General features: G+C 37.1%; 1 protein-coding gene across 1 annotated transcript; it reads left to right on the top strand.

Annotated features, from left to right (window-relative positions):
- Positions 1–1,172: 1,172 nt before the first annotated feature.
- Positions 1,173–10,096, top strand: LOC128221095 (lactadherin-like). The gene is made up of 5 exons (XM_052929545.1): positions 1,173–1,348; positions 1,784–1,925; positions 3,553–3,746; positions 4,301–4,447; positions 9,729–10,096. Exons 1-5 carry the CDS (start codon positions 1,334–1,336, stop codon positions 9,873–9,875), a joined length of 645 nt encoding a protein of 214 aa, XP_052785505.1. The 5' UTR covers positions 1,173–1,333; the 3' UTR covers positions 9,876–10,096.
- Positions 10,097–15,346: the final 5,250 nt, after the last annotated feature.

The raw sequence follows: 15,346 nt of genomic DNA, 5'->3' as shown, positions 1-15,346 counted from the left end.
GATTAAATAGCGGAAAAAAAGAAAATTGTCATTAACTGACATAAACTAGACATCAATGTGTACAATGCATTGAAACTTAATCATTGAAGTACCACATAGTCTACAATGTATTCAAGTTTAGCAGTTATTTCGTATTTTTCCATTAAAAAGGATTACTGGGTATGTCTACAAGGTTGAATTCATTCCGTATGCGTGATTGGCTAGTCGGTGTTATATTGTTATATTACCGAGGCAGGTGTATAGCTTAATTAAGTCACCAAATAAGAGTAAGCCTTCATAGCCTAGTGGATTCGACGCTGGACTGCAATTTTGGCGACACGGGTTCGAACACGGTCTCCGACACATTTTTTTTACATTTTGGTATTTTTTTTACAATTATGAAATCAAAGCGTAACACATTCTATTAGATAATTGTCCTGAGATTCGTTACAGAAAAAAACTTTTTTTGGTGCCAATCTGGTGTACAGTCTCTTTAACATCATATTTGGCTGAGACCTAACTACACTCAACAAAGTCGCCACGTTTTTTTATTATTGGGTGTAATCTGCACTAATAAAGCACACACCGTATGTAAACAATTGGTCGCAAAATATGTCTTTGTTCAAAGGTAATTGAATATGCAAGCTATGTTTTATGACGGTCTATTGTGAAGCTTGTTAGTAATTCTTTTTTACTTGTAAATCATTTCCACTCTATCATGTACTGTATTTAAAATATGACTATGTCTATAATTGCCATGTAAATAAACTATACATTTTTAATGCTTGTTTGAATGGATGATCTTCAGCAGAGTATTGCATAAAAGCTTCTAGAACATTAACAGACAATGCAAGTTATTTTGTTTTTTGAAATACGTTCCAACTGCCATAACGTGTAAAGGCTTTTATTATACCGGCAAGTGATTAATCATCTACCGGATTTCCGAGTTGCAAATTAGAAAAAAGATCAGACAGTCATATACGGAAACTCGTGTAGAAAAGGATGACGTTGTAATTTATTTTGGCTCAGGCACCATTAATTGCGAACAATGCGTACCAACTTATACTTTCTTGCAATCTTCTTCTGTAAAGTTAGTGGGATGTGTTTCAGGTCAGGGCATACAGAGCCGCGCTCCGAGAACACCAACGTCACTCTATTGGGATATGACTATTTCAATTTTAAAACAACCAAGCTAGAAGTATGCGAAGTCCAGTGTTTAAGGGACAAACAATGTCAGTCAATCAATTTTCACCAGTCGAAGAAAAAATGTGAGCTGAACGACGAATCCGACCGTACAGTTGATCGAAGAAACTTCAAAACACATACAGGAGTAGTCCATGTCGATATCACGGAGATGGAAGGAATAGAGGTTTGATATTCTGCTTTTTAGTGAACATTAAATTTTAAATATCCGTGCAAATATATGTCCAAATGGAAATACTTTAGCGAAAGTGTTTCGGTATGAATTCACCACATGGAATAATAAACACAATTTTATACATGACTTCTAGAGTTAATCCATTTGCTGTCATGATTCAATAACCCTATAAAATATACACTTGAAACAGTATAGGTTTATCATTTTTTGCCTTCTTCGGTGGTATGCTGACTTGTACAACATCAAGTCCTTCCATTACTGTAGCGGTACTTTTGGTTGCTTACTCCATGTATAGGTTATACTTTTGTTGGTCTCCTAGGCAATACTCCGGCAAGTGTATTATTGCTGTAGCTATAGTTCTGATTGCCTGCTTCAGCGGTACTTGAGCAAGAGTGTTATAGCTTTTGCGGTCTTTGCCTTTTTCAGATTTTCTTAGGCATATGTTTGGGCCACATCTGTCCTACCGGGACTATATGTGCGTCCTCACCAAATGGATCGAAGGCAAGATATACCTGCCTGCAAGCGGATAACTGCAACATCACGAAGTTCTGCCCTGCTCCGTATTACGGTAATTTATTGTCTTTGAAATAAATACCTTTCCGTTATTATTCTCCGAAACTCGTACATGCGTCTTAGAATCCGGCTGCGCATCCTCTCCAGATAGGTTCGTCACATGGACTCTTTCACAGGCTGGGTACTAGTATCGGTCGATACAACTGTATGAACCCGATCCATATAGTATGAATTCATTTTAGATAGATTATTGAAATTGAAACCACGGAAACAGCACTCGGAGCTGAAACTCAAATAAATACCTATTGTCATTATGATGTTTCATTACATTCGAATATAGTTTTAAAGTTTCAATTCGCTCTGACGAAAATTACTCAGTAACATATCGTAGATTAAAATATCAGAAACATAATTTTAAATAACAAATATTTGCGAGTTTAACCTATCTATAATACCTACTCTCTTAATTTCAAGCTGTTCTATACGAACTTATTAAAATGTCAGTATAAATTGTTTTTGGTGAATATTTAACTTTATTTTTTAACGCCATTAGAGTATACAAAGGCGTTTGCATCGGTAAGGTTGTCATTGGTGTAAAGGTGTGGGACATAATCAGATTGGATGTTACACTGGTTGGAGCTTCTTTTGCCTTTTAACATGCGCAAATGTATGGCACGAACAAACAGAACTACGATTATCATCCCTTTTGAAGGAGGTCAAGATTATACTGTTATTTATAAGATGATTTCATATTAGCCCAGTTATTTGTCCGAGGTCACCTGTATTTGGCCTTAGCCCAAAGGGAGATTTTTTTAATACGATTCGAATTTCTCACCATATTATTGAAGTTTGTTTATATTTTCAAATCATGGTTTCTGCTCTTGACATGCATTCTTCATAAGAACATTGCACATACTAATGAATGAATTACGTCGATTGATCTGTAAACTCTCAGGAAGCATATACTTCAGAGTGAATCGTTTTCTAAAAGTTTAAAATCGTCCAATTTGTCGGTTTCAAAAACAATTGTCATAATCCACCAACTGGTTGAAAACTACTGAATTATCAAACCGTACGGACTGGATGAAGTATCATATAGGATAGTAGTTCCAAATATGTTTTAAACAAGGCATTTAATTTTCAAAACAGTCGGTTAAACAGAAAACAAAAAGGCTGACCTTTTTGAGAGTTTATAAAATTTTCATATTAGAGCGGTTTTCGACATGCAATGAAGATTGCCCATTCCTCTCATCCCATATATGGCGAATAAATAGCCAATCACAAATTTCGGATTGGCCTACTTTGGACGATTTTGGGCGCGTTTTGGCATATATTGTGGTCAATTATAAAGTCGTAGTGCTACAATAATCCGGTATCGCGTCAAGTGTGTAAAAGGTAAGTAATTATTTCAAAGTATAATGTAACCTATCAGATCTATGCATTGATGTTCGAATGATTAACCACTATGGCACTAGACTAAGAATAAAATACCAAAACATGCTCGTCATATGTTTTTCACAAACGTTTATAAGGTTTGCCCGACATGGATATAATATTAAACCATTTTGTATTTGTATTGCAAGCAATGTTATATACAGGGTAAAAGGCGACAGTCTTACAGGATCACTATCACAGTATCATTTTCTAACAAACACATATCGATTGACACATTTGTATTTCAGTTTGCAAGAGCCCACTGGGACGTTTGTTCAAGAATGGTCACGTGGCTTCTCATATTGTTTCATCTAGGATCTCCACGTGGTACGGTTATAAAGTCAAAACATACAGCCCGATGTTATACGCCTTATCAGGAGACTCCTTCACACGACATGGCGGCTGGGTGCCGTCAGCATCAAGCATAGACGAATTTATCATGGTAATATTTTTTTCTTCGCCGATATTTTTTCTATTATGTTACAAAAAGAGACTATATGAGAAAGACAAGGAAAGAAGCAGATTACAATGTCCGTCGACCTGGGATAAAATGACAGAAAAATATTATTGGGCGGGAAAGGATAACATAATTTAACCTCCTCAAGTGGTTAAAATGCACAGCATGTACTATTTCAACTAGTTCCACATGCCTTTGAATGAATTAATAAAAAAAATCACATTTCAACCTTATCCTTTCAAATTCATAAATTCATTGTACATTTTATTAACATTAGGAGATTGTGATTTAGGAAGACATGAAGTTGTTTGATTGTCGGATGCATTAAGACCAAATATCAAAACGAAAATGACGTTATTAAATATGTACTTTTAGTAATTTGTCGTTAACGTTTGATAAAACAAACAACATTCTTTCAATTGACATCAAAATAATGAGTGGTCATTATACAATTAAAAGCTAGAATTATTTTGAATGTAACAATAAAATGACATGCTTTGTTGCACATCGGATACCTGATTATATATTTGATGTTCCAGTTGAATATGACAACCGTTTGCAAATTGACTGGAATATCTACACAAGGCACACATTATTACAAGTATTGGGTACGTTCTTATACATTGAGTTACAGCCAAGACTGCGTCACCTGGAACACCTATCTTAACCATGATGGACTTCCTAAGGTAGGACCATTAGCATGAATCATGTATAATGTGGTAATGCGGTCTACATGCATGTAAAAAACATGGAAGATCAATGATGGCCGCTGTTTGTAATATTTAAAGATTTAGATAGCTATTGCAAAACGGAGATCGTCATTTAATCCTTTGATGGACCATGTACATATATGCATCTCAATTAAGTGAAGCTCTAGGTTTGTGTCAAGCGAGCAAACGCCGGTAAATTGTCATTGCATTTGATCGTTGTCGTCGTGAAAATATCAACCTGTGACCATTACACGTAATAGCGTCGGTATATTGTCAGTGCGTTTGCGTCGTTGTCGTCGTGAAGATATCAACCCTAAACCATTACCAGTAATATCGCCGGTATATTGTCATTTCCTTTGTGTCGTGTGTCGTCGGCAAAAATATCAACCCTTAACCATTACACGTAATAGTGTCGGTACACTTTAGCCGCAACACGCACGTTAGAAGCAGGCTCTGGAAATTATGTTCGAATTTCGTCTTTGTTCGAAAGTGTAGGAAAATTACGAGCGTGTATTATTTTTAAAAAGCGTATATCAGATGTATGCATGAAGCATATACATGTATACTTTTTACGGTTAGAGATATTAATACATTAGTTGCACACATAGTTAAACATATATCAGGTTATATGTAAATAGCAAAAACATGTATACAATCACAGCAAAACTATTTTGAAAAAATGAAGACAAAAACCATGATAGAATTGTTTTGAAGGAATGAAAATAACGGACAATGTGGCGACTATAAGCACCCGAAGTCCGAGAGGGGGCATAGTAAAAGCAATGTTAACACAGCAGACGTTCCTGTCATAGGGCGACTATAAGCGCCCGAAGTCCAAGAGGGAACATAGTAAAGGCAATGTTAACACAGCAAACGTTTCTGTAATGTGGCGACTATAAGCGCCCTGAGGTCCGAGTAGAGGTATTATAAAGGCAATGTTAACAAAGCAGACGTTTCTGTAATATGGTGACTATAAGCGACCCGAATTCCGAGAGGGGTATGATAAAGACAATGTTAATACAACAGACGTTTCTGTAATATGGTGACTTTAAGCGCCCCGAATTCCGAGAGGGGGATGATAAAGGCAATGTTAACACAACAGAGGTTTCTGTAATATGGTGACTATAAGCGCCCCGAATTCCGAGAGGGGGTATGATAAAGGCAATGTTAACACAATAGACGTTTCCGTAATATTGTGACTTTAAGCAGGCAGAGGTCCGAGTAGGGGTATTATCACGGCATTGTTAACACAACAGACGTTTCTGTAATGTGGCGACTATAAGCACGCATAGGTCCGAGAAGGGGTATTAGAACGGTAATGTTAACACAACAGACGATTCTGTAATGTGGCGACTATAAGCACCCCGAATTCCGAGAGGGGTATGATAAAGACAATGTTAATACAAGAGACGTTTCTGTAATATGGTGACTTTAAGCGCCCCGAATTCCGAGAGGGGTATGATAAAGGCAATGTTAACACAACAGAGGTTTCTGTAATATGGTGACTATAAGCGCCCCGAATTCCGAGAGGGGGTATGATAAAGGCAATGTTAACACAACAGACGTTTCTGTAATATGGTGACTTTAAGCACGCAGAGGTCCGAGTAGGGGTATTATAACGGCAATGTTAACACAACAGACGTTTCTGTAATGTGGCGACTATAAGCGCCCCGAAGTCCGAGAGGGGGTATGATAAAGGCAATGTTAACACAACAGACGTTTCTGTAATATGGTGACTATAAGCACGCAGAGGTCCGAGTAGGGGTATTATAACGGCAATGATAACACAACAGACGTTTCTGTAATGTGGCGACTATAAGCACCCCGAAGTCCGAGAGGGGGTATGATAAAGGCAATGTTAACACAACAGACGATTCTGTAATGTGGCGACTATAAGCGCCCCGAAGTCCGAGAGGGGGTATGATAAAGGCAATGTTAACAAGACAGACGATTCTGTAATGTGGCGACTATAAGCGCCCCGAAGTCCGAGAGGGGGTATGATAACGGCAATGTTAACACAACAGAGGTTTCTGTAATGTGGTGACTTTAAGCACGCAGAGGTCCGAGTAGAGGTATTATAAAGGCAATGTTAACACAACAGACGTTTATGTAATGTGGTGACTATAAGCACCCCGAAGTCCGAGAGGGGGTATGATAAAGGCAATGTTAACACAACAGACGATTCTGTAATGTGGCGACTATAAGCGCCCCGATGTCCGAGAGGGGGTATGATAAAGGCAATGTTAACACAACAGAGGTTTCTGTAATATGGTGACTTTAAGCGCCACCAATTCTGAGAGGGGATATGATAAAGGCAATGTTAACACAACAGACGTTTCTGTAATATGGTGACTATAAGCGCCCCGAATTCCGAGAGGGGTATGATAAAGGCAATGTTAACACAGCAGACGTTTCTGTAATATGGTTACTATAAGCGCCCCGAATTCCGAGAGGGGGTATGATAAAGGCAATGTTAACACAACAGACGTTTCTGTAATATGGTGACTATAAGCGCTCCGAATTCCGAGAGGGGTATGATAAAGGCAATGTTAACACAACAGAAGTTTCTGTAATATGGTGACTATAAGCCCCTCGAATTCCGAGAGGGGTATGATAAAGGCAATGTTAAAACAACAGACGTTTCTGTAATATGGTGACTATAAGCGCTCCGAATTCCGAGAGGGGTATGATAAAGGCAATGTTAACACAACAGACGTTTCTGTAATATGGTGACTATAAGCGCCCCGAATTCCGAGAGGGGGTATGATAAAGGCAATGTTAACACAACAGACGTTTCTGTAATATGGTGACTATAAGCGCCCCGAATTCCGAGAGGGGTATGATAAAGGCAATGTTAACACAGCAGACGTTTCTGTAATATGGTGACTATAAGCGCCCCGAATTCCGAGAGGGGGTATGATAAAGGCAATGTTAACACAACAGACATTTCTGTAATATGGCGACTATAAGCGCCCCAAATTCCGAGGGGGTATGATAAAGGCAATGTTAACACAACAGACGTTTCTGTAATATGGTGATTATAAGCGCCCCGAATTCCGAGAGGGGGTATGATAAAGGCAATGTTAACACAACAGACGTTTCTGTAATGTGGCGACTATAAGCGCCCCGAATTCCGAAAGGGGTATGATAAAGGCAATGTTAACACAACAGACGTTTCTGTAATATGGTGACTATAAGCGCCCCGAATTCCGAGAGGGGGTATGATCAAGGCAATGTTAACACAACAGACGTTTCTGTAATATGGTGACTATAAGCGCCCCGAATTCCGAGAGGGGGTATGATAAATGCAATGTTAACACAACAGACGTTTCTGTAATGTGGCGACTATAAGCGCCCCGTATTCCGAGAGGGGTATGATAAAGGCAATGTTAACACAACAGACGTTTCTGTAATATGGTGACTATAAGCGCCCCGAATTCCAAGAGGGGTATGATAAAGGCAATGCTAACACAACAGACGTTTCTGTAATATGGTGACTATAAGCGCGCCGAATTCCGAGAGGGGTATAATAAGGGCAATGTTAACACAACATACGTTTCTGTAATATGGTGACTATAAGCGCCCCGAATTCCGAGAGGGGGTATGATAAAGGCAATGTTAATACAAAAGACGTTTCTGTAATATGGTGACTTTAAGCAGGCAGAGGTCCGAGTAGGGGTATTATAACGGCAATGTTAACACAAGAGACGTTTCTGTAATGTGGTGACTGTAAGCACGCATAGGTCCGAGAAGGGGTATTATAACGGCAATGTTAACACTACAGACGATTCTGTAATGTGGGGACTATAAGCACGCAGAGGTCCGAGAAGGGGTATTATAACGGCAATGTTAACACAACAGACGTTTCTGTAATGTGGTGACTATAAGCGCCCCGAGGTCCGAGAGGGGGTATGATAAAGGCAATGTTAATACAACAGACGTTTCTGTAATATGGTGACTATAAGCGCCCCGAATTCCGAGAGTGGTATGATAAAGGCAATGTTAACACAACAGACGTTTCTGTAATATGGTGACTATAAGCGCCTCGAATTCCGAGAGGGTTATAATAAGGGCAATGTTAACACAACAGACGTTTCTGTAATATGGTGACTATAAGCGCCCCGAATTCCGAGAGGGGGTATTATAAAGGCAATGTTAATACAAAAGACGTTTCTGTAATATGGTGACTTTAATCATGCAGATGTCCGAGTAGGGGTATTATAACGGCAATGTTAACACAACAGACGTTTCTGTAATGTGGCGACTATAAGCACGCAGAGGTCCGAGTAGAGGTATTATAACGGCAATTTTAACACAACAGACGATTCTGTAATATGGCGACTATAAGCACACAGAGGTCCGAGTAGGGGTATTATAACGGCAATGTTAACACAACAGACGTTTCTGTAATGTGGCGACTATAAGCACCCCGAAGTCCGAGAGGGGGTATGATAAAGGCAATGTTAACATAACAGACGATTCTGTAATGTGGCTACCATAAGCGCCCCGAAGTCCGAGAGGGGGTATGATAAGGGCAATGTTAACACAACAGACGATTCTGTAATGTGGGGACTATAAGCACGCAGAGGTCCGAGAAGGGGTATTATAACGGCAATGTTAACACAACAGACGTTTCTGTAATGTGTTGACTATAAGCACGCAGAGGTCCGAGTAGAGGTATTATAAAGGCAATGTTAACACAACAGACGTTTCTGTCATGTGGGGACTATAAGCACGCAGAGGTCCGAGAAGGGGTATTATAACGGCAATGTTAACACAACAGACGTTTCTGTAATGTGGTGACTATAAGCGCCCCGAGGTCCGAGAGGGGGTATTATAACGGCAATGTTAACACAACAAACGTTTCTGTAATGTGGTGACTATAAGCGCCCCGATGTCCGAGAGGGGGTATGATAAAGGCAATGTTAACACAACAGACGATTCTGTAATATGGTGACTATAAGCACGCAGAGGTCCGAGTAGAGGTATTATAACGGCAATGTTAACACAACAGACGATTCTGTAATATGGTGACTATAAGCACGCAGAGGTCCGAGTAGAGGTATTATAACGGCAATGGTAACACAACAGACGATTTTGTAATATGGTGACTATAAGCACGCAGAGGTCCGAGTAGGGATATTATAACGGCAATGTTAACACAGCAATTGTTTCTATAATATGGCGACTTTAAGCGCCCCGAATTCCGAGAGGGGGTATGATAAAGGCAATGTTAACACAGCAAACGTTTCTGTAGTACTTCAGTGGCAACAACAACAGAGACACGGTTATCAGCCATGAGTTCGACCATGCTATCCTCGCTAAGTGTGTGCGCCTGGAACCAAAATCCTGGAACGACCGGATTGGAGTCCGGCTAGACTTTACCGGATGTCCAGTAGAATAGTGAACTCGATTTCGGTCTTTTTGTAATCGATGACGAACGGCATGTTGATTCACATTAAAGATGTGGGATAAAACAGCCGCATATCCGAGGACTTGTATATTATTTGTCACGATTTGTTCCCTAATAATTATTATAATTTAGATTTTAGTCTGCTTTTCTTGGTTAAATGTAATTATATCGCAAAATATAAACATATTTTAAAATTCTTATTATTATACGTGTTCTGTGTTTTTCTAATTGTCATATAATACAAGCTTATGTGACATTCATCATGACCGTCATTATGCGTGTTCTGTGTTTTTCTAATTGTCATATAGTACAAGATTAAGCGACATTCATCATGGCCGTTATTATGCGTGTTCTGTGTTTTTCTAATTGTCATATAGTACAAGATTAAGCGACATTCATCATGACCGTTATTATGCGTGTTCTGTGTTTTTTCCAATTGTCATATAGTACAAGATTAAGCGACATTCATCATGACCATTATTATGCGTGTTCTGTGTTTTTTCCAATTGTCATATAGTACAAGATTAAGCGACATTCATCATGACCGTTATTATGCGTGTTCTGTGTTTTTTTCTAATTGTCATATAGTACAAGATTAAGCGACATTCATCATGGCCGTTATTATGCGTGTTCTGTGTTTTTCTCATTATCATATGATACAAGCTTAGGTAACATTTGTTATGACTGTGAGTATGCGTGTATGATACAAACTTATACGACATTCATCATGACCGTTACTTTAGGTGTTCTGTGTTTTTCTTATTGTCATATTATACAAGCCTATGCATCATTTAATATGGCTGTTATTATTTTGTTCTGTGTTTTTTCATTGTCATATAATCCAAGCTTAGGTAAAATCTATTATGACCGCTATAATATGCGTGATCTGTGTTTTTTTTTCTGATCGTCATTTATAGAAGCTTAGGTTATATCTTTTATGACCGTTTTTATGCACATTCTGTGTTTTTCTCATTGGCCTATGATAAAGCTTATGCACCATTTTAATGACCGTGTTTTGCGTTTTCTGTATGTCTCTCATTGACATATGATATAGGCTTATGCGATATTCATTATGACCGTAAATGTGCGTGCATTGTGTATGACCGTTTTTATGCGTTATCAGTGTGGGTATTTTTCTCATTGTCAAATAATACAATCTTAGTTGATATTTGACATATGGTATTGTCTCTGTTCTTTCGAAAAATCAAAATCTTTCAATGTCTGTTTGGAAACAAAACTGCTGGGGTTTATTCTGTTGTGGTTGTTGTTGGTGTTGTTGTGTGTGCTTGTCTGTGTGTATTTGTGCGTGCGAGTGCTTGTGTGTGTACAAATATGTTGAACCGCGATAACCAAAAATGTTTTTTTATTAATGTTTTGGATACTCTTTTAAAGCATCATTTAGAATTTGTTTTACGAGCACAAACTAATTAATCTTCTTAAATTATCCATGATCTTAAGACATATTACTCCATAGGCACCGTATTTTAAATTTTTAGTAACATGACACTATGTGAGCGTATTTCCCGTTTATTTTAAACCAATATAATTATTCCCACTTCTTGCAGTTCAGTTATAGCTGCTTGACCAATTTCAATTTGATTTTATATAGTACTTAATGTTGTTTTAATGCAAAGTAATAAACGCTTACAGTGTTTTCTCGATGTTGTTTTTACTAATACATGTTATACATGTACATTATACATGTACTTAGTTTATATTATTACATTTGCAATTGCACTTAAACAAATAATAAGAACATACACACACAGTAAAAAATCAAAAGCCCCCTATTGGTCCTTGTCAGACGGAAAATCATTTTGTAGTCCACGTATTCTGTAAAAAATTCGTTTTATTAAGTTTATGTGCTAATCAAAATTCTCTAGATGTATTAATTGAAATATATTTGTAGCAAAACATAAACCATGTGTTTACTTATTTCTAACGTATTCCAACACTTCAATAATAATTAATTCAGTGTTAACAAGAAAATGCTACGGAAATGTTCAGCATGTGCTCTGAGTTAGCACAAGCTCAAGTGTACAAACAACACAGAAGACCTGAGAATTGAGCTCAGTTGTTTAGAGTCGATGGAGAAGAACATATACCCTTCGTTTACCTTTTTCTTATGTCGTTCAGCCTACATTTCGACAGAACAACAAGACACTTTTCAGGGTTTGCACGAGAACTCTACATATACTCTTTGTTTACTTTTTTTGTCGTTCAGTCTACATTTCGATAAAACAACAAGACATCATTCAGGGTTTGGACGAGGACTCTGCTGAAAAAGGTTTTCTGCCTTTGTTCTAAACATTCCTAAACTCATATTTACGATCTCACCACAGCAGATTAACTTGAATCGCGTACAGCATGTTACGCCGCTGCCAGTTTGGAGGTGAAAAGTGAAAACACATCAATAGCGATTGGTTAGATAAGTTTTATTACACGTAAATTGAAAATGAAAACGTGTAACGGTAAACAAATTTATTTTGTCATGAAAGCACTAAGGTAGAATACACAATTTACAAATTAAACATACTTTGGCAACCCACATTGGAAGTACAGAAATTCAGAAAAAGGTTTTATAAATTGGCGATTTGACCAATTTTGACAGTCTCTGTTTAAATCAACACGCACCGCACGCACGCACGCCCGCCCGCACACACTAACACACACACACATACACACTTAATACTTCTATTTTCTACAACACAATGTTCTACCTCCCAATGTTGCGATTAGGTTCTGCTTGTTTGAACATATGTTACCATTGTCAATAAGCTATTAAATTATATTTCGGAAACTAATATAATGGTAAAAAAAGCTGCTTCTATCCATTTCTTTGGACAGAGAATACATGTTCGGATAGTATTTGTGTTATGGAATATTTTGATCAAGGCTAATTTCTCAAATATAACGAAAACAGATACAACTAAAGATATGCTTTCAATGCAACAGCGTCTCTTTAGTTCATATATTTGTGAACCGCCGTTAAAGCTTCGTATGCTTTTGATACAAGGGTCCGTATATTATCCGTTCAATATTGTCGGTGGTTTTACTATGGAATATATGAATTTTCATCGCTTTATATAAGCTATTGGCATTTAGCTACTGACAACAAATGATTGAAAATGAATTAGCGCTGGAACCGGTTGATCGATTTTATCAGAAATACAACATGAACAATAAAGGTTTATTTCACGAACGTAGGCCAACCGTATGAAATAACTTAATAGCGAGCAACACTGCGGCTGAATGTGCTTAGTACAATATACCTCATATAGCAACATATTTGTAACTATACATTCGGAATGTTATTTAGTTAAAACGTGCAAGTGGATTTTCTTATAACGTTCTTTACCAAGATTGAGCTTTACAAATACTTTTCAAAGCGAAGCTAGTTTCTGTATTTCGTTTTGTAACATTTTAAAGAGTTATTTGTTGGAAACAAAAAACCGTCATTTTCAACTCCTTTAATTTGGTGCGCCTTGGTAAAGTTGTCAAGATTGAAATAGAGCCATTTGGATAAAGTATTCAAGATATTCCGCCATATGCATATATAGTGACAAACACAACCTATATTTGAAAAGTGAACACTAAAGTTTTGCTCATTCGCAACACATTACTGTAACAAAAAGCTTGGCTTGTATATAAATATCGGCAAAATACAAAGAATAAAAACAATATAAAAAGCCTTACTTAATAGTTTATATGGCGGCCTTGCTGCATCCGTGTAACGCATAATTAGGATTTATTTGATTAAAAGTACATGTACAATTTTCCCATTTTAATGCATTGTATTACGATTCTTATTATAACGTATTTTTCTGAAACGGCCATGTTTCATTCAGTTCTTACTTACGTTTAAGAGTATGTTGGACGGAAAACTGATATGCGATGTATTGAGCACTGCGCGGACATTTCTAAACCTTAAACACTGTATCTCCTTACGTCCTAACCCTGACAGACAAACACTTTGCACAGTACACATTACAAAAAAGGTCGGACTGTTCAGAATGTGCATAATTGTCCCTCGTTCCTGCGAGTATAGGATGGGAGCCAATGTTTATGAACTTAACTAATCGTGATTGTCCAGGTTCAGAATTACGCACAATTGGGAAGCTACAAGTAGTAGATACTTAGATATTGGTACCATTGTACAATGTTAAAACATGTTTTATACTTCAAAATGCAACAAACATTCTCGACCTCAGACAATGCCTTTGCTGCATTACTGAACTTGTTTGTTATAAAAGTCGAAAGTTCTACGATTGAGCTTTGAGTGGTCTGGTCTCTACCTAAGCCTCTTCTTAGAATATAACACATTCATACTTTATAAGAAAATTCAAGAACGTTTATATAGTAATTAAATTCATAAAAGAAGGAGTCTTTGATAAAAAACCCTGAATATAATGGTATTTCAAAACGTTGAAACAACACAACAATTTTATCTTAATAATCTGCTAAACTTGCTTAATGAAACGCATAACGTAAATTAAGCAGTTCTTATATACCTAATGATAAAACGAAATCCAGTACATGTGTTTTTAAAACTGTTGATGTTTCATGATCGAAATAATAAAATAACAAACTTTGTTGATTAAAGCATCGACATGATAATATTTACTGGGTTCCAGCACCACACCGGGCGCACTTTTTCCTCCCATGTAACTTTACTATCGCAAAATTATAAAAGCATATGTGCCTTATTGGTAGGCGTTGTTGAACAAAACATTTACTTTGGCCATAATTAAGAAACACAGAAACACAGACTTTATATGCAAATGGAAATTGGTATGCATGTGACCAGGAACAATAATTTCGTGTATGTAGTACAGTAAAGGTTTAGTAATTTACAAACTTACACTTACAATTGGCCACTTCGCACCCTTGTCATAAATTTATCAGTGGCTTTAAAACCAGTATTTGGTGGACACAGCTATTTTTTGAGAACCAATTTAGTGCGACTCTTTGTTCAGGACAAGTCATTGCGGAAGACATGATTTTTATAAATCTTTAATAAGGATATTGGAACATGTTATAACTGACCATAACAGCACTGTGAAAGTTGTAGTAAGAAATTTCAAGACAAATGATCCAAATACCTGGGTTGTACCTAACAAAAATGTTATTGAGATTGTTAAGCATTTAAGATACGTGTCTACAGTTCAAAGATCAAGGTTATCTTTTAATTAACACTAGTTTCCAAATGATTTCATCACACCTAATGACGCATCTTAAATTGATGTAAAATACCCTTAAAGAATGCAACTTATTCATTTTGATGAGATTCAGCATATAATTAATACCATGAACTTTGGATTGTTTGCTGTGCAATTTTTAATAACAAACTTATCATTTCTATAGAAAATATCTGATTGTTTCATTAAAAGTTATTAAAACAGACAAAGAAAAACAAACAAACAAAAATGGTTGTACAATATTATTATCCACAGGTATAAAAT

This window comes from Mya arenaria, chromosome 16, assembly GCF_026914265.1.
Source record: "Mya arenaria isolate MELC-2E11 chromosome 16, ASM2691426v1".
Taxonomy (NCBI): domain Eukaryota; kingdom Metazoa; phylum Mollusca; class Bivalvia; order Myida; family Myidae; genus Mya; species Mya arenaria.
Note: the sequence above shows the minus strand (reverse complement) of the source record. Positions and strands in the feature narration are given on the sequence as shown.

What these genes read in the sequence shown, in the direction of transcription:
- LOC128221095 (XM_052929545.1), top strand. An exon ending in CTGCCCTGCTCCGTATTACG is followed by an intron (nt 1,926 to 3,552) that starts GTAATTTATTGT and finishes TTTGTATTTCAG; the next exon opens with TTTGCAAGAGCCCACTGGGA. An exon ending in ACCATGATGGACTTCCTAAG is followed by an intron (nt 4,448 to 9,728) that starts GTAGGACCATTA and finishes ACGTTTCTGTAG; the next exon opens with TACTTCAGTGGCAACAACAA.